Here is a 21,281-nt window from a genome sequence, read left to right on the forward strand (position 1 = left end):
GAGAGGAGAGGAGAGGAGAGGATACAAGGAAAGGAGAGGAGAGAATGTGAGAGGATAAGAGGAGAGGATACGAGGAGAGGATACAAGGAAAGGAGAGGAGAGAATGGAAGAGGATAAGAGGAGAGGATACAAGGAAAGGAGAGGAGAGAATGTGAGAGGATAAGAGGAGAGGATACGAGGAGAGGATACAAGGAAAGGAGAGGAGAGAACGGGAGAGGGTAAAAGGAGATACGAGAACGAGAGGGAAGGACAGAGGATAAGGTGAGAGAGAAGTGTAGGATATAAAGGGCGGGAACACAACTAAGATACACTGTAAAAAGAAAAAGAAAAAAGAAAAAAAGATCTGCTTTTACACTTATATAAAAATCAACCCATAGGATGTTACACTGCTCGCAGCGGTCTTTGTGGGACCCACGCCACGCACGCATGGCCGACCACGACGACGACGCTAAGACTGTCCGGTGTCCATGGACACGTTGGTGTGCGAGCGTCCTCGCTGCTGCAGCTCCTCGGACTGCAGCCTCTGTCTCCGGCCGTCCGAGTGCAGCCGGGCCCTCGCGCTGTCGGACTGCAGGCGGGCCCGGGTGCCGTCCGAGTTCAGCCGGATCCGGCCGCTGTCGTAGGACGCCACGCTGGAACCCGACGCGGTCCTCGAGCGAGACAACCTGGTCATGGTGGTGCTGGACACTGTGTGTGTGTGTGTGTGTGTGTGTGTGGGGGGGGGGGGGGGGGGGGGTGGAAGAAAAAGGAGAGGTTAGTCATTCCACCCGCTTGGATTGTGATAAATCGATAATCAGCAGTATAGGTTACTTATCTAGACGATCTTATCGACCTACTGCATGTAGTCTGGGAGCCTATTGGCTGCCATTAGGAAACACAGAAGTGACTGCGTTGCTCTGTGCTCTGTGCTTAGGTTAGGGCGGGGGTGGGCAACTTTGACGATGGAGAGGGCCATTATATTTCCATACTCACTCCCTATAGGGCCATATATTTCTGTTGTAGCAAAAATAGCCGATCTACAAGCTCAAAACGCGTCGCACTGTGACACGTTTTGAGCTTGTAGATCGGCTATTTTTTGCTAAATTTGAATTTAAATCTTGAATTATTTTTTGCAATTTTTGAATTGGAATCCTGAAAATTAACATTTTTATGTAATTTCAAATGCCTTTAATTATACTTGTGTTGAGCATTGAGCTACTAATTTAGACTGAAGTAATTAAAGCTGGTCATGTTTGCATGTTGTGGAATTGTAAACAGCTGAAACCATCAGTATTCTGACATTAACCTGAGGGCCGCATTAAGTGAAGGTGCGGGCCGCATGTGGCCCCCGGGCCGCCAGTTGCCCACCCCTGGGTTAGGGTATGAGGTGGGTTGTCGTTCTCAGTATAGGCTCCAGGCATGTGCAGTATAGGTCGATAAGATTGTCTTGATAAGTAACCTATACAGGTGATTATCGGTTGATTTTAACTCGAAACCGCTAGTCATTCGTAGTTACCAGATTGGTATGTATAATTGGTTAATAATTAGTTGACAATGCTTATGGATGGTCTAAATATCAAAATGGAGAAGTAAGGACCTCTCCAACCACTGCAGATGTATAGGCTACTATATTGTGTCAAATAACCGTTTGAAATAGTATACGTACTGTATCCCAAGCCCTGGATGAAGTATTTCAAGGCTTCAATCAGTTTGGCTGGCTGTGTGGACAGAGAGAGAAACATTGCATTACATGTATGTCATTTATGTTACGTGGCCTTCGGGAAACAGGAGATCCAGCTATCTAATAAGGCTTGTGTTATTTTATGAAACAGATATTCAAATTGCACAATGACTGTCACTATATTATATTTGCGAATATTGCAGTCGAGGGAATACCTCAAAACATCCAAACTTCAACATCTTGACACATATTTGGTTTAGCCTACCTGATCCACTTGAGGTTGTCCACCACAGTCAGACATCTGGAGGGACAGACAGAGCAGGCTTAATGCAAGTTTGGTCTGATGGGTCATGGAATACGTATGAAGGACACCAATGGAAACAAGCCATAAGCCTTCTTGGGTTTTAAATCCTCTTAGCAAACCTTATATTAAACTCTACTTTCCTGTGCAGTTTTTCTGCAAACTGTTCATGATGTATTCAATCAATCAATCATGTCTAGTGCAACAGGGTTTATTTATGTATTTATTTAAAGGTATATTCAGTGATTTCACTTAATTCAAATATCACTTATTGTTTTGTTTTGTTGTGATAATCCTCTCTACTATAGAGTGTGCTGACCATATAAGGAGTTCCTCCCTGTCCCCAGTTAACCCCTGGGGGTTAAAAAACCTTAGGTTTCGTTTTTGACTCTCTATCCTGATTGGACGAAAGGCTTTGGGTCCCAGCCAAAAACGAAACCTAGGGTTTTTTGAGTGAAATCACTGAATATACCTTTAAAGTGTAAACCCGCATACAGCTGCTGCCAGAGAGTCAGCCCATGAATGAGTTTCAGTCAGATTCCGTTACAGTGGGTTGTTGTTGGGCTATACCTTCAGCAGTGTGGACTTGGTGGGGTTGAGTTTTGAGTTACAGTCGACGACTTCCTCCACAGCTGGGGAGCTATCGCCAACTACGAGAAGAGTGGAGCACCTAAACGGAAAAATAGACAGACAGAGAGGTCAGCTAGGGACTGCATATGTATAGGCTGGACAGACAAACAGACAAGTCCGAACAGTCAAGTCAAGTTCATTTTAATTATATCAAATTTCATATATTTCATATATATATTCATATAGACTCAGCATGCTTCAAAGAGAGTGTGACGGACATGTTCCTCTAGATAGATGAAGAGGTATTGATGAGTGACTGACAGACAGACAGACAGACAGACAGACAGACAGACAGACGGGTACAGAGACAGAATGAACTATTGCAGTTCATAGACAGTACAGTCCGTTCTCTAACCTGCCGACTGCATGTTAGATGTGATTTTTAAACTTAAGATTTGTAATTCCTACACTGACGGAGGTTTGCACGCAGAAACGCGTCTTTTCGGTTCGACTTCTGCTGCTTGCGGATGCTACGTCGTTATTAAACAAGACTCCTAAAGACCTTCAATGAGTGCAGATTTCATTCTCCATTCTCCTACGTGTGTTTGCATATTATAATGTTTGTATATAATATAAATTATAGAAGAAGTAAAAGAAAATGACTGAAGGAGCATTTTCTTGACATATCATATCTAGACATTTTTTTGAATTGAAACCTTCACTTACTCCTGTCCATCCAGGGTTAGGGTTAAGGCTCATACATAGTCTGGATTTACGGAGGTGGGGTGACCACCGAACTACAACATGACGTCACGAGCCGCGATGAAGAGCAAACCACCGCCACCACTCCAGCCCTTCTCTCTGTTTTTACTCGCTCCACGTTATTGCAGCTCCGGTGGTCAGCTCACCACCGGAGCGGTGGTCACCTCACCACCGAAAATCCAGACTATGAATAGGCCTTTAGGGACGGGTTCACGTCTAGGGGAAAAGGCACGCTCAACTCAACTCAAAGGATTCAGGCGTGTGCTGCATGGGGGTGCAGATGCGAAGGGAACATGTAGAAAGAGAATACAAAAATCTGCACTCTCAGTTGTAGGAGGATCCGCAGCAGCCAGTCAGGCCGGACAAACGCCTTTTCGGCATGCAGGCCTTCGTCAGTGTCAGAATTGAAAGAATCCAAAATTCTGACACTGACGACGAAGGCCTGAGAGTGTGGATTGTATTCTCTATCTATAGGGTTATAGAGTTTAACCCATTTTGCGCGGGAACCCCTTTTGGTGTTAGCATTACGTTATGCTTTAGCCTATTTAAAAATAGCAGATCTACAATTTACAAGCTCATAGCGCGCCACCGAGTGGCGCGCTACGAGCTTGTAGGTCTGCTATTTTTGAAAATTCGAAGAGCAACTGACATAGAAGACATTTTTTTAGAATCTGATCTCAGGTCAGAATGGAAAACTGTCAGGATGTAGAAGACATTTTTAGAATCTGATCTCAGGTCAGAATGGGTGAAACCTTCACTGACTTGAGCGTCCTGCCGCTGACGTTCCCCTCGAGGGCGGGCCTCTCCACGTCCAGCGCCCGCCGGCTGTTGTAGGAGCGCCAGAAGTGTCCCAGGTTGGTCTGGTTCATGGCCGTGTTGATGTAGTGACGGTACGTGGCCATCAGGTCCAGGTTGGTCTGGATCTCATCCTGAACAGAGGAAAGGAAAGGTACCATATTTACCCAGGGTAACTGGACTAAGCTCAAGAACTTGTTTACAGCCAGGCCCTGCTCATAGAACATTTCATGGTACGGGTTCAATGCCTTGCTCAAGGGCACTTCAGCGGTGGTAATTTTAACGTGCCGGTCTGAGGATACGAACTAGCGACCTTCCGATATCAAGACCGCTCCGCAAACCGTTCGGAGAGAGAGAGAGAGAGAGAACTGAAGAAAAGAAAGAAACTCCCCTGAAGACAATATACTCAATTGTTTTACTTAAGTAAAAGTACCCAATACTGCAATTTAGAAGTACTTTGCTACAAGTAAAAGTACGGAATTGAAAATGTACTACAAAAGTGTCGGCATCAAAATGTACTTAAAGTACTATAAGTAAAAGTGCTCATATTGCAGAATGTCCCATTTCACAAGTTCAAAATGTGTAGAAAATCTATTGAAAATAGCAGATCTACAATTGATACTCACAATACAGTCGCAACGTCACGCATTGTGAGCTTGTAGATCTGTAGATTTCAAATGGCCGAAATGTATAGGGTTGAAGTGGTTAATGTATGTTTTCAAAAAATCGCCAAAGTAACTAAAGTTTTCAAATAATTGTATAGTAAAAGTAAAAAGATTGGCTCCGAGGTGTAGAAGTAAAACTACTGGAAATTGGAAGTACTCGAGTAAAGTAGAAATACCTCAAAATTGTTCTTAAGTACAGTACTTAAGTAAAATTACTTAGTTACTTTCCACCACTGCAGGTGACAAGCTTACCTTTCCAAAGAGGTGTGAGATGATGGAGTCGGTGAGAGTGTGCGTCCAGTCGGTGATCTGGAACGATTACAATAAACCGTCTTTAGACCATGCAGACGATTCTACAAATGTCTTCTATAACCTGACAGTTTTCTGAAAAACCCCATGTTGCTATGTGTCAGGGGTGCTCAACCTTTTTCATGTCAAGGACCCCCAAAACTATATGTATTTGGCCGCCGACCCCCATCTGAAAATATGTCGTTTCAGGGCTCCCCCAGAAGCAAAGATTTGAGTTAAAAATGTTCGCTCTGAAAGAATATACAATACAAAGATTTGCGTCACATTTTCACGATTTAAAATAGCCGTGCTATGAGTTTGTAGACCTGCTATTTTTCAATAGCTAAAGTATATAACATAGTGCTTAAAACACCAAAAGGGGCTTCCCTTAACGTTACAACTTACATCTGCGGTTCAACAAGTTGGGGATTGAACAATGGCTGGCAGGTGTTGGCATGATGCAAAGAGGTGAGTATTCAATCGTAACCTTGTGCCAAACTGCACCTGTATATATAATCACCACCTGGGCTCTTGTGTATTCTTGCTTAACCCTATAGAACACTAGCAATTATGTGATTTTGATAACGTTGTTGATGTCTGAGGTGGGTGGGTCTTATTATAAAACATATTCTGCAGTGTAATCTGACGTGCTGTGTAGCTTGTGCATGAATTCAATACTGGATGTTGAACACACACACACACACACGCACACGCACACACACACACACACACACACACACACACACACACACACACACACACACACACACACACACACACACACACACACACACACACGTGAGCACTGACCTTGTGTGTCATGGAGTCTATCAGTGTTTCTGCATTAGCGTTGATGTTGATCAAAACCAAACCCTCCACCAGGTCAGGATGGTTCAGCTGCAACACGCAAGCAAGCACACACGCACACACACACACACACACACACACACACACACACACACACACACACACACACACACACACACACACACACACACACACACACACACAGAGAGAGAGGGAGGTCAGGGTGGGCGCATTCCGTTTTCATTTCAATCACGTGTTATTCATTCAATAATATAATTCAATTTCTATCTAGATTTCAGAGACGAAACAGGAGCTTACAGCGAATTTGGCCAGGACGTTTGCCCCTGCTCCGACTCCCAGCCCGATCACACTGCGAAGCCTGGAAAAACACACATCAGTCAGGAAGTTATAGCATTTCATATTCACAAAGTAAAGAGGCCCAGTAGTCCTACTGGACAGGACCAGTGTTGTTTTCGTCGACTAAAACTATGACAAAAAACACTGACGAAAACTACATGGAAATCAAATGAAAACTAAGCTACGATGACTAAAACTAAGACTAAATATAGTGACAATTTCGTCAACAAATAAAAACTAGAATAAAATGTTAGGAAGGGACTAGTGGACGAGAGATACAGTACAAGTCATTTTATACTGAAAATAGCCGATCTACAAGCGCGTCGCGTCATTACGACGGCATCAAGGCCCGCCTAAATCCATTTTAGTCAACTAAATCAATTGTACTCGACTAAAATCTTATGACATTTAGTTGACTAAAACTAGACTAACACTAAAACATTGCAGGTGACTAAAACTAACTGAAAACTAGTCAAGAGACTATATATGACTAAAACTAAAATCTAAACTTGGTGCCAAAAACAACACTGGTCAGAAGTGCAGTGAGCCTTACCCATAGTGTTTGAGCACCGTGATCAGGCCTTCTGACAGCTGGTCCATGGTGGGGTACACATACCTGAGGGGTCAAAGGTCATAATGTCACAACTCAATACTTTAGGACAGTTTGTCATGACAATTAAGAACCCCCAAATTGACATTTATTAGCCCGCGACCCCTATTTGAAAAACATATGCCAGGGACCACTCATTAGAGACGAAATTAGAGACGAATTGTATGACTCTAGCAGTGATTCTCAACCATTTTAATTTCAAGTAGTTCCCCCAGTTTGACCTGCATTAGTCTTCATTGAATGGCATTTATATCTCTGGGACCCCCAATTTATATTGTAAAATCAAAGTTAATGAACTTAATTTAACTCTGAGTGTACTAATGGAACCAACATTTGGTTCCATATGTACACTCTCTGAGTTATACAGACCCGTCCCATAAGGGTCCATTTGGTTCCAAACTATCATTTAGCTGGGGACCCCCTGGAACTAGCTCAAGGACCCCTATAGTTCCCACTTTGGGAACCACTGCTTTAGGATAATGACCCTACAGAATGTGTAAGGTCGTACGTATAGCTATAAGGTCACTTAAGAATGAAGTTGCCTCACACCTCCTCGCAAAAAATGTAAACAACTGTGTATCACAGACAGACAGACAGACAGACAGACAGACAGACAGACAGACAGACAGACAGACAGACAGACAGGCTACTGACCCGGCAGACAGGGTGCTAGCTCCCTCGTGTTGCCCCGGGGCGTCGACGTGGCACACTGCGAAGTGTCTGGTGATCTCACACATGTCCTCATGGCTGAACAGAGCCTCGAAACACATCTTGTCTGCAGATATAAGGTGGGGACGGGGAACATAATACGCAAGTAAAAATGAGCAAATCAATTACGGTTTGGAAAAACATGCCTCCAAATCGAGCAGTGTTGTTTTCGTCGACTAAAACCGAGACGAAAAATGTTCGTAGACTATATTTTTCCACTGATGAAAACTAAATGGAAACTAAACAAAAACTACTAACGACAAAAACTAAGACTAAATATACTGACATTTTCGTCAACAAATAAAAACTAGGCTAAAATGTTAGGAAGGGTTGAATGGTGAAAATAGTAGATCGGCTATTTTCAGCGAGTGTAAAAACAGCCATTACGACGGCATCAAGGCCCCTCAAAATACATTTTAGTTGACTAAATCAACTGTAGATTTAGTCGAAAAGAGAGACTATGACTAAAACTAAAATCAAAATTTGCTGCCAAAAACAACACTGCAATCGAGGGACATTATAGAGAGAGGTTTCGATTTCCAAACATGCCCTATAGTGTGTGGGGTAATTTAATTTAAATTTGACAAGCTTCAATTCAACTTACGGTTGATTCCCACATCGTGTAAGGTCAGGATGACCGGACGGTTGGGGTTGGCCTTCACAGGGCCAGTCATGACGCAGTGGAATGTCCCATACTGGCTCTCCACCACCTCCTCCTGAGAGAGAGACACAGAGAGAGAGAGAGAAAGAGAGAGAGAGAGAGAGAGAGAGAGAGAGAGAGAGAGAGAGAGAGAGAGAGAGAGAGAGAGAGAGAGAGAGAGAGAGAGAGAGAGAGAAAGAGAGAGAGAGAGAGAGAGAGAGAGAGAGAGAGAGAGAGAGAGAGAGAGAGAGAGAGAGAGATCATAAACACACTTTCAGCATTATGCAGGCTGAACACCAGAGGGCGGTGTTCAGTGCAGTGGCTTTCACACTGGTATTTGGCTCCCCTCCCCATATTTCTGGCAGAAGCCGTTGAGGGCTGATATTTCACCCCTTCTGCTGGTAGCACGGGATCACAGCTGTGCCTAATATCGTTTGCTGTGTTCTTCTCTCTGTGTCTTTAAGTGTGCTTCTGCCATTACATGTATAGTTCATTCTGTGATTTACAATTAAACTCGACATAAGTAAGTAAGTACGATAAGTAAGTAAATTAAAAACATCAGAATAGTAACCAGGTATAGCCTGCCCCAGCCTGCAGCCTATACTCATCTGCGAAAGAGAAAAGCCTGGTCACAACCTAAGGCAGAGACACTATCGGCCGATGTGTCGGTCCAGAACATCCGTCTGATTCCGTCAGATATGCATTTCCCCCCCGGATACAATATTTTCCCGACCAATCACAACACTTGTTTCATTCACAGAGAATGTAAACTGATTTGTAAAGCGTCAGCGTCATTTCCTTGAGCGGTATACTATACCGCCAAAATCCCGCAACTTCCGCCCCCCAAAAAATGCTACCGTCTACTCTACAGCGTGGCACCAGCCAGCCAGTGTGATGTCTGCAGGTCTAGAGGGGCAGATTCAAATTTGCTGGCAAAAAGAGCTGGTTGGATCCTGTTCTTTGCAATCACAGTAAACAATCACTGTTGCACAACAAGATGGCTCTCAGCTTAGCCAAAGAGATTCTATATAAAGAGGCGACACTCCCATTAAGTCCCAAATAGTAGTAACAACCAGTGCCCAGTGCCCCGTACGTCATAATGGAGTGATGACGTAGCTTCTGGTTGTCTTAAAATACATTAAAAAGTCACGCTGTACAACACAAGAACTTGTTTTTATCCCATTCTACTCTCATATATTGATTTACTAATTTATCATATCTATGAAGGGATCAAAGCAGAAATGAGTGACATATTCATTCAGAATGTCAGGGTGCATGTGTGCACGTGCGACCGACCGTGCATGTTTACGTGCGTGTTTGATGTGCATAGAAAGTGCTGCCGCCATCTTGGAGTGATGCGCAAATCTAGTGGTGATTCCAAACATTTAAGGACTGTCCTCTCTTTATATAGAATCTCTTTGGCTTATAGCAGCCAAACAAAAACCTGTCTGATCCATTAGTAGCCAACAGGAGAGTGGAAAGAGTGTATACAATCAGTTACCATGGCAACCAAACTGTGTACACCTCCTAATCACCCTTAATTAGTACAACCTTCACCAGAGTGGAGGAAGCCATTAGTGAGAGAAGCAGCTGGTGTGGTGATTGGAAACTAGGTCAGTAGGTTCTGTACTCTTGACCTCTTGCGTCGAGGTATTTCCAGCAGAGTAAAGACACGATTGTGCCACACAAGGTAATACAGTATAGGCACCACCCCTTATCCCTTTAATATGCCTAAACTTATTTGCCATTGTTCACTATTTTGAAAATCGTTTTAAAATAGTTCAACTATAGCCGATCTACATCGACAGGTTGTGAGCTTGTAGAAAGGCAATTTGAACTGTTTTAAAATGGGTTTTTTTTTATTGTAAAAAATGGCAAATAAGTTTAGGGATAAGGGTTTAAGGGGGTGGCGCAAGATATAGCCCCAAATGCATGGGAATAGTCAGATAGGATAAACCGATCATCCGTCTAACAGTAGCAGATATCCGTACTTTGAAACTATAAACAGACAAATCAATAATGATCTATTCTAAATGACATATTTCAACCATCTTTTCTAAATGACATATTTTAACACTATAGGCCTATTTAAAACAGCTGGGCCACCAGCTATAAGAGCTCCTTCTATGAAAGAGAATCACTAAACAAAAACAGGCCTACTGTATATGAACCAGAACTAATCATTCATTAGACACGTCATAAAGTAATGAAGTTCTTTAAAAAAGGAATAAGACAAAAGGTATAGATGATAGCCTATCTGTAAGTATCACACCGAGTTCACTCATAGCATGATAAATATAGATTGTATTTACAGGTCAAGATATTAGGTTATGCAGTCTGCGTATGTTTTGCAGTGGTGGAAAAAAAATAAGTAGGCCTACTGACTTGTTTTACTTAAGTAAAAGTATCAATACTGCATTGTAGAAGCAGGCTACGCTGTTACAAGTAAAAGTCTGGAATTCAAAATGTACTTGAGTAAAAGTACAAAAGTATTGGTATCAAAATGCACTTAAAGTACCAAATGTATTAATGGTTTCATTAAAAATTATTTTTTATTAATTTCTATTTTTCGTTTTTCTTTTAGGTTGTATGACCTCAATTACATACAAAAAAAAACTGAACTTTGAACATTCAGTGGATTTTTCTCTGGGGTTTGGAAGTCTTTCTGAGCTGCAATGAAAACAGGCAAAACAGTGAAAACAATGTCATCTGCTGGCAAATCCCATTGACATATATGGGATTTTCTGTCTCTTACATCACAAGCAGCAGGAAACCCAGAGCACCTGTTTGAGCCAGAAAACCCCACACCACAGAATATCTACTGAATGTTAAAAGTTTTTGGGCTCAGAAAACCTAACAAAAATTAAGAAAAATTAAATTAAATTAAAACTCACAATCCCTTGAAGTAGTCATTATACAGAATGTCACATTTCAACATTTCAAATGTTTAAACACCTTTGAAAATAGCAGATCTACAAGCTCACAACGATAGCAATTTTTCTCTACAACTCCACAAAGTAACTATAGTATAACTAAAGTTTTCACATAAACGTAGTGTGGTAAAAGTACAATATTTGAAAACACTCAAGTAAAGTACAAATACCTCAAAATTGGACTTAAGTACAGTACTTTAGGGTAAATGTACACAGTTTAACCCATTCTGAACGGGAACCCATTTTGGTGTTAGCATCATGTCGTGCTTTAGCTATTTAAAAATAGCAGATCTACAAGCTCATAGCGTGCCACCGAGTGGCGCGCTACGAGCTTGTAGGTCTGCTATTTTTGAAAAATCGAAGAACGACTGACATTTTTTTAAATCTGATCTCAGGTCAGAATGGGTTAATCAGACCAGTGTGTGTCCAGTGGAAACCTCGTCTGAATCTGATCTCAGGTCAGAATTTACAGTTTACTGTACTTACCACCACTACATTCGCAGTCGGCTCCTGGGTGTCAAAGACCTCGTCGTTGTCGTCCACCAGTGACACCACCATGTCTACAGGCATGGTAGATCACAGTATACACAGTATACACAATACGAGAAAAAGAAAAAAGCAGGGCTGCTATAGAGGATGCTCAGAAGCACCTCCCGTATCCTTGCAGACTCAATTCTAACTCTTTTAAAAAAAAAAGCCCCCGGAGCCTTTCTTTGTGCTTGTGGTCTTATAATCCTTCCCCAGCGGAAGAGCAGTCGTTCGGTATATAGCTGTTGTGCTGCTTCCAAGAGAAACAAGCAGAGTATAGTGTCTGTCTGTCTGGTGTAAGCCTGTTTCCGTTTTAAGCTGATTTATATCCATGTCACTGACTAAGCCCCTGACCGACCTGAACCCGGCCCGGCTCCCACAGGCCAGGCCAGCACGTGTTTTAAATTAATCTGACCTCCCATGCCCACCCCCAGAAACCTGACTGGATGAAGTGAATTAACCAGGTTAGCATAGGCATATTTTTTCAATTTATCAGGGCAGAATGTAGTTATAGTAGCTAGAACTGGAAGGCTTAAATGCAGCTTCTACCCATGCAGGGCCAGGGGCTGTTAGACTGATGAACACTATAGGCCCCACATTAATTTTGCTGTTATACAGTATGTGATTGATTGATTGATTGATTGATTGATTGATTGATTGATTGATTGATTGATTGATTGATTGATTGATTGATTGATTGATTGATTGATTGATTGATTGATTGGTTGGTTGGTTGGTTGGTTGGTTGATTTTAGTGATAACAAAAGAGCACAGAGCTGCTTTCCGACATGTCAAAACAACACAATTCATGTCATGCTGCCATGCTATCTTTGTTTTGATGAATGCTGGATGAATGCAGTTGGTACAATGTATGTTCAGGAGGAAGACCACGCCTTCAAAGATAAGATAGTCGGTTATGCTTTTCCCCACATTAGACTCATGCTATAATTCCATTCCTGGTCCTTTATTCCTCGGGTAACAATGAAGCTTGATCAACATCACCATAGTTACAGAGTAAACTCCTCCCTCAATTTATCTGCCATGGTAACTGATCATTGCTCCACCCTCGCCCCTCACCAAGGCCTTGCTGCCATGGCAACTGTCAAGCGTTAACTCCGCCCCTGCTCCAATAAGGGAAGAAGTATTATATATATACCTGCCTGCTTCACCTGTCACTTGTGCATTGTACCTCGTAACCCTCCCTCCCATTTTCCCATGTATACTCACAGTTGTTTCTAGTTTCAGGTTCCAGATGGGGGTCTCGGATTGAAGGACTTCTGGCAGTCCTTCAATCCAGGACGCCTCTCTCCTCAGACCCCAGGCCAAATAAAATGGTAAACGGTGCATTCATATAGCGCCTTCATCCAAGGCCCTTTGCAGAGATTGTGCATTACATTCACACATTCACAAAAGAGGAAACCATGCAAGGCACCAACCTGCACATCGGGAGCAATTAGGGGTTCAGAGTCTTTTTTTTTTAAAGATTTGTTTTGTGGCTTTTTATGTCTTTATTGATAGGGAACAGTATACACACAGGAAAGGGGGTGAGACATGGAGAGTGACACGCAGCAAAGGCCATCGGGGCTCGGGAGTCGAGCCCGTGGCGCGCCATTCGGCTGGCTTGCCAGCCCAGGTGCCCAGACGGTTGAGCTAACCGTCTGGGCAGAGACTTGCGACACTAACTCTGGGGGAGCCCGGGATTGAACTGGGAACCTAGCCTTGGCCCTTGGCCGTCCTACCTCCCTTCCTCCCCAGGGTAGGGTTGGATTTGGGTCATGTATATTATAGATTAATATTGGATAAACCGCGGGTGAAATAATGCGGGAAATAAATTAATGGCATCAGAGGTTCCCAAACACTGGGTTGGAACACCCATGAATGAACCATCGTAAAGCGCTTTAAGCACGCTATAAAAATGCAATTCATTAAACATGCAATTCATTATTTGGGACCCATTTGTTGATTGCGGCCCACATTTTTGAACAGTCACGTGTATCCTGAATATCAATAAAATCTGAAATAATTTAAATGCTTTGCAAATAAAATGAATTAAAAACATTCCATAAGGGGGCACGGTGGCACAGTTGGTAGAAGGTCCGGGGTTCGATTCCCGCTCGGGAAGCTGTGGGTGCTGGCGGGGTGTTTCCTCCTCGTCATCAGTGCCCATACCCGAGGCGGGGTTGGCGAAAGGGCCTTTCTGTGTGGAGTTTGCATGTTCTCCCCGTGTCCCCTAGGGTAGGTACCCTCACAAGAAACATGCAGTAGGCTAATCCTGGTCTCTAAACTGCCTCCCCCTGGCAAGCCGGGGCGCCTGATGGAGGGGAAAGGAACTGGTTGGAATAACGTGTTCCTTCCACGCGCTATACGTCCAACCAGGGAAACTCCCCCCTGTCAGGTGTAAAGGAGCAACTTGGACACTCAGGCATGAAGGAAGCATGAGTTCAAGTCCGTTGCTCTCCCCATGTCCCCCATATATGGGGACTAGGTTGGTGGAGGGTGTGTAGAGCCCAGGATCACATTAGATAATTGACACAGGGGTGAAAAATGGGTTACAAAATCGTGGGATAAGAATGAACACAAAATAAATAAATAAAATCCATAAATGAAAAAAATAAAAAAAGAGAGGAAGAAATAGTGTTAACAATACATCTATACTGATGCACAAACTTGGACACCATCATCGGTGTTGTTTCCTGGAATCTTATAGGATTGTTTCAGGTCTTTTGCAACAGACACCCTCCTGCAGGCGACCCCAACCGAGGCTGATAGGGCCTGTGTCCAAGAAGTGGCATGCTACTGCATGCTACTGCATGCGCCCTGCATGCTACTGCATGCGCCCTGCATGTGCACTGCATGCTACTGCATGCGCCCTGCATGCTACTGCATGCGCCCTGCATGCGCCCTGCATGCGCCCACTGCTCTCCCCTCTTCAATCAGAGCCATCTGGAGGCTTTTTTCTGCAGCCTCCGCGTTGCAGTGTTGTTTTTGGCAGCAACTTTAGATTTGAGTTTTAGTCATATAGTCTCTTGAATAGTTTTCAGTTAGTTTTAGTCACATTTTAGTCACCTGGAATGTTTTAGTGTTAGTCTAGTTTTAGCCGACTAAATATTATAAGATTTTAGTCTTTTAGATTTGTATGTATATGTATTTTGGTGGGCCTAAATGCCGTCGTAATGGCTGATTTCACACTTGCTGAAAATAGCCGATCTACAAGCTCACAACGCGTCGCAGAAGTCTGGTTTCCATTTTCTTTGACGAAATTGTCAAGTCTTAGTTTTTGTCTTTAAATGAAAACGTAGTTTTCCTCAGTGAAAAAAGGTAGTCGACGATTTTTCGTTTTCGTTTTAGTCGACGGAATCAACACTGCCACGTTGTTGCCTTTCTTCGTTCTTCTATATGGCTCTTAATTCTTCGGTCTACACCTGTTATGCCCTGCAGCGACGGTATACGTATATAGGCTTTGCTCAGGGAGTGACCGCCGTGGCAAATCCCAGACTATACCCATCTGTTATGGTCCATTCACCACCTGGTCTCCACCCGTTCCTCCGACAAGACAATCCTCCACTCCACCAGCTCCTGGTGATATACTTCTCCCTCTTTCTGTCTTGCGCCTCCTTCATCCTATATCTCCTCCCAGGGAATCCGTCAGCTCCAGCAAGAAACGAGGTGTTTTGTGGCCTCTGAGACCAAGATGATGTCTGTCACTAGGTCTCAATCTGGACTGGGTGATTTTTCAGCCGCCCTTTCCAGGTCAACTGTCATCACCCAGTCTCGGGCCGTGGAGAGCAAACCAGCAGAGCAGTTCTTTGGTGTTTTGTTTCCCTGGCCTTTGTCCTTCCTTGGCAAAGTGAATGGCCTTATAGCTGTGGTTTTGGGTGTATCGGCTGCCCTTGAGCTGATCCCCTTGCCGATTGCTTCAGCGATGGATTTGAGGACCTGGTCATGCCTCCATCCATCGATACCGGCCCTCACCCAGTGAAAATACCTCTAATCTCAGAGCTTGTAAATCGGCGAATGGCTTAATGGTTAATTCATGATGTAATTTTGTACATTTGGGTCCTTGGAAGACACTAAGTTTATATTTTGGGTCTGAGCGGAAAGGTTTTAGTGTAAAAAAATATATACATATTCTTTATTATGATCTAATATCACAAACTATTTGTGTTATTCCCCCCCCCCCCCCCCCCACTTGATTAGGCAACACTCATGAAAGGTTGTTTCAATTCACTCGCCATTGAATACGTCTAATAGGGGTGAAGTGCAGATTAAATCACATGATGGCCAGCAGGAAGTTCTTTCCTGCTGTTCAGTGGTCAGATCTGTCTAATCTCACAGTCGCCATCTGCTCCCCAGCCTGCATGCTCCCTCCCTCCACGGTGGGCTAGCTCTTATAAGCAGTGGTGGAAAGTAACTAAGTATTTACAGTCAGTAAGCGCTGTACTAAGTGCAGTGTAGAGGTACTTTGCTTGAGTGTTTCCAATTTCCAATACTTTTACTCGACTATGTCTCGGATCCAAATATTTACTTAAGGTGCGTTACCTGTTCAAATCATATCATATGAATGTGGAAAAATGCAAGAATAAATTACTGAAATGCAGTCTTGGTGTACACGCGCGACCCAAAACTTTAGTTACTAAAATAGTAAAAATAGAAGATCTACAAGCTCGCAATGTGTCACATTGTGCTATTTTCATTACTTTACATTTTGCAAGATGGTTGAACATTGTCACTACAGCATGTAGTGACAATGTTTTATTGGGGCTCCTTATTGCATTGTTTGTTAATAATTATAGTAGCTATAGTGTTCCTCATATATATATATATATATATATATATATATATATATATATATATATATATATATATATATATATATATGACAGGCCTGCTCAGGCTGCTCTAAAGTATAGTAGTGTGGAAGATTACTCGTAGGCCTTATAGTTGGCCGTGTGGTTGAGTCAATTGATTGCCACTTGCTGATTAGGGGATGGTTTGCCCCACCTGTATAAAAGCAGGATTGCTGCAGGTGAAGGGAGTTCAGTATTACCCGAGGCTAGAAGAGTCATCAAGGAGAGCTGCAAGCCAGGACTTCATCGAAGGAATAGCCTGTAAAAGTCTCTCAAGATCTGTTTTGTTTTCTTAAAGTTTAGCCAGCAGGTTTCTTTTGTTTCCTATTTCTTGGAATGTAATTTTGGCCAGCATTTATTACTTATTTTTGTATTGTCACAGACTTGCACTGCACTTTGGAGGTAAATAAAATGCCTGAAGTGTACTTGTGGACCCGTCTACTCCCTGGAGCCTCCGGCCTAACGGCCAGCATTATCACAGGGTTTATGCCATTCAGACTATGACTTTTATGGGTATGCCTTCCATTGGCTTAGAGGTAGCCAATCATGAAAAAGTGTCCACTACAGTTGCTAGGTAGTGGAAAATGTAGTCCAGGCTCTTTTCAAGCACCTGGCAAAGAAGAGTTGTTCTTCCACCACTTTGTTAGTTAGTTGTTTGTCTGCCAAACAAACAGGGATTTTCCACCACCTCCAGAAAAAGCTCAAAGCTTCTGAAGGTTAAACACCGGAAGTATAACACGCCACGGGTCTCTCAGTATAGCATCTGTTAATTAGAGACGTACGTAACGTGACGACAAGAAATGATGTCGCCGTGTTGGCACGCAGGGCTGCAGTGTCACGGCAGCAGGTCTAATCCATTTAGGGTCGTCTGGAGCGCCGATAAACAGACAGGCGTTACTCCTTACTTTGCTCCACTAACCTATTTCCATCATACATGCATTATTATATCTGCCTATAGCCCCGGACTTACTGGAGGCAAAGCCAAAGGTGAGATCTCTCAGGTCTCTCTGACAAAGGCCTTCTGGTGATACCGGCGACCAAACTCGTAACCAAAGGGGAACCGCGGGCCTTTGCAGTGGTTGCTCCCACACTGTGGAACAAAATAAATGCGAGTCTGTTGACAGATTTAAGATCTTGTTAGACACATTTATTTAGGAAACATTTTGTCTTGTACATTTGTGACTCTTTTTGATACAGAGACAGTCATGGTGGCAAGACTCAGGAGAGGAGAAAAACTGATTTATATATATATATATTTTTTTTTATCCAAAAATTTGTTAATAGCACAGGCAGACTCTTCACATACTAGAGCATGTCTGAAATAAATGTCAGAGCTGAAATTTACATGTAGCCTAAATATGAAATAAATAAATAAACATGTAGCTATGCGTAATGTTAGAGGCCACAAAAGTGAACCTTTCAAGCCTGTTTTCTCAACTCGCTGTTTTCTGCAAGACATTACTCTATAAGTCAAATCTCCAAAACTGGGGACCCCCTGCAACCCCCTGCAACCTCCCTCAAACTGAACAACCAATATGTCAATTTGAAGCTCCCTGCTTTCATATGACATGAAAAAACGAAAATTAAAAGAAAATCAATGACTTCAGCCCTAACCACACCAAAGGGTCACCATGCAACTCTTGAATACCAGTCAGTTAATTTAGTATTTCCCTCCCTCTCTGAAATATGAAAGTATCTTGTATACAGATATATTTGACCCTTTGGTGTGGTTTGGGCCATTAAATTCATGCGTTGAATCACTAGGGTCAACGTGGGTCAACGTGCAACAAGACATATCACACCACAGGGACAACGCCAAACTTAGCGTCGCCATGAACGCCAAGAAATGTGTTTAATAAAACAAAATTAACTGCTAGAAGGTCCTAAGTTAACTTAATTAAGCGTTGAGTTAACTTAGCCTCGCCCTCGTCAAAAACTTTTCGTCAAAACATATTTTTTAATCTGATTTCTGCATGTCTGTTTTTTGCTTTCATCTCCTCTTGTTGTGTTATTGCACCTGTGTGCCTCGTTTTAACTTGATTGTTGCATATGGTTGTCACTGTACAGCACTTTGTGTAACTTTGTTTTGAAAGGTGCTTTATAAATAAAATTACTTACTTACTATCCACAACAACATATAGCAGTGGTTCCCAAATTGACACTAATTAGCTTGCGGACCCCCATTTGAAAAGCTATGCCTGCAGGGAGTAGGACCCCCATAAGAGAAGATTTTTACAGCTCTAGCAGTGATTCAAAATGAATTTGAATGTGTGTCAAACTAATGTGTGTCAAATTTGTCACTTTATGTTATCATCTTTTCACCATGATCATGTAAGATAACAACTGAATTTATGTGATTGATTATCTGATGTGCTAGACGAGCACATCAGCTAATCAATCACATACATTTAGTTGCCTGAATTTTCGGGCCTGTTGAGAACTCTAGTTTTCGTCGGCTGTCGGGCGTGGCTGCACTAATAACTTTGGGGCGGGCCCGTCTAGAGTTGAAATGGAAAGGTATATCAGTCAAAAGGGAGACATCGAAGATCAAGGATGGATGGGGAAGGATCAACATGTGGAATGTCAGAACAGGTCAGCTCCATATATGGAGATCTAAGCGTTTGCTGGCCAGACCCAGGGATCTCCATCACTGATGATGCACATGATGTTACATATGGTCATGCCTGGGGGTGACTGACTGACTGACTGACTGACAGGAAATGCACGATTTCATAAACGCATGAACCCCCTTTTACTGTTTGTTTCGAGCAATTATAACATACATAGAGTGACAGCCAAGTCTATGGACTTTTAGATAGATAGATACTTTATTTGTCCTTTCGGAAATTTGTTTTGTGCAGTCATCAAGATATACATAAAACATATGGAAACAAACAGATCACACAGTACATAAGACAATAAAGAAACAATGCCAACAGAAGGCCACCAGTCATAGTTCCAGGAGGCATCACGTCACACTTTATGCACGGAACTGAGATGGGACCTGCTTGTTCATAAGTCCTATACTTATGGGAACAAACGATCTTGAGGCCCTAGCCTGCAGGGAAGGTGCCCTGTACCGTCACCCTGATGGTAAAAGATGGTATTGGCTGTGTAAAGGGTGTGTATTGTCCCTAGTAATAGCTTTCCCCTTCCTGAGTACCCGGGTCTCATACATTGAGGTCATACTCTCAAATCGTACCCCAGCTATTTTGCTGGACACGTTGATGATTTTATGTTTAATGTTTGTTTAGAGCAATAAACGTCATGTGCGTTCATGTGGGTCAATCTAACTCTATCACTGACGTCGGGTTAAAGTCACCCAGTCACGTGCCCGTATAGAAACAAAATCACACTCGTGTGAAGTGACGGGCCGCTCTTATCGTCATATCTTCATACATCACTGCGTGCTGCTCAGCCAATCAAATCGTCACATTGGTACAAACACACAAAGCTGTCCACAAACACACAAAGCTGTCCACAGACACACGCACGCACACACACCACACGTGCACGTGTTGAGAAGCACTCAACGGCGGCACGCTGTGGCGGCGGCAAGGGCCAGGGTCACTTTGAGGTCAACTGCTTTCACTGAGGATCAAGTGGATTATAATCACCGCTGTTAGATTAATCACGTCACGTGTCACTGGATGTGCTGCTGTGTGTTTTTGTGCCAAGAAGAATTGGCATAAAAATTTACAAAATGTACTACCAAAAGGAGAAGGACTCAGTATGCAGAATGTCCCATTTCACAAGTTGAGTCAGACAACTTTTAACCAATATTTATTATAGAATGAGAATTGTGTACAGAAGTGTGCATATGCTATTTGACTTTGACTGCTAAATGTTTCTCCCTGCTCGGCACAATCAAACACCATCATTAAACATTAAGAGCAGGGAGATAGATACAATTTAAAAAAAAACATGGGGAACATAAATAACAGAGCCCACCGGTGGTGCTGGGGTGGCGGTGGGAGCAAACATCACATAACAACCAGGAACCATAAGCAGAAGGAAGGCAGGAAGAGCATGCAGTCTAGTGAGCTTAAGTAGCCCACCCAATTGGTCAGCTGACTGCCACGTCAGCGAATGACGTGTGGGACTTGCACACACTGAATTCACCCACATAGTAATGCAGCATATTAACCCCCTGAGTATATGTATGCGCCCTTGAGCACGGCATGAAACCCCTCGAGTATATCTGACTGAACTAACTCTGCAAGCTACGTATCATTTATCATTATGTCTAAAATGTATATATTAGGCTACTTGCACACAATACTCGCATTGCAACGTGTTGTAGATTTTTTTCAAATAGCCAAAGTTTTCAAATGTAGTGGAGTAAAATTACAATATTTGTCTCGGAGATGTACTGAAGTAGAAGTAAAAAAGTACATAGAAAACACTGACACATCTTGGCTCCAGAGAGAATGAGAAAGTGTACCGATTTGTGTCTTGAAGAAAATACAATTGCTTGGATTGCTTTTTGAGCGGTGCAGCCGCTCCAATGCACAGCTTTCTGTCTGTCTGTCTGTCTGTCTGTCTGTCTGTCTGTCTGTCTGTCTGTCTGCCTGCCTGCCTGCCTGCCTGCCTCCCTCTGCATGGGCACATATGAGCAGACAGCCGCGGACAGAAGAAGCTGCGTTTTACGCCATTTCCGAGTTTTTAGACAGCTGGTGGATGGAAAAGAAGCTCAACCTCCGCGGACGACTGCCGCAACGGACAGATTCCCGGAAACGCTCTCCTCCGCGGCAGTCATCCGCGGAGGTGGAGCTTCTTTTCCATCCACCAGCTGTCTAAAAACTCAGAA

At 43.0% G+C, this 21,281-nt stretch overlaps 1 protein-coding gene across 1 annotated transcript; it reads right to left on the minus strand.

The window, feature by feature from the left end:
• Positions 1-832: 832 nt before the first annotated feature.
• ndrg1b (N-myc downstream regulated 1b) lies at positions 833-11,666 on the minus strand (the record flags this gene model as incomplete). The annotated part of the gene is made up of 12 exons (XM_083762056.1): positions 833-861; positions 1,646-1,697; positions 1,926-1,961; positions 2,532-2,631; positions 4,056-4,222; positions 5,006-5,062; positions 5,852-5,938; positions 6,167-6,227; positions 6,759-6,821; positions 7,470-7,590; positions 8,128-8,239; positions 11,583-11,666. The coding sequence occupies 12 exons, from the start codon at positions 11,664-11,666 to the stop codon at positions 833-835; spliced, it is 969 nt and encodes a 322-aa protein (XP_083618182.1).
• Positions 11,667-21,281: the final 9,615 nt, after the last annotated feature.

Source organism: Protomyctophum parallelum, assembly GCF_964188405.1.
Source record: "Protomyctophum parallelum genome assembly, chromosome: 3".
Classification (NCBI taxonomy): Eukaryota; Metazoa; Chordata; class Actinopteri; order Myctophiformes; family Myctophidae; genus Protomyctophum; species Protomyctophum parallelum.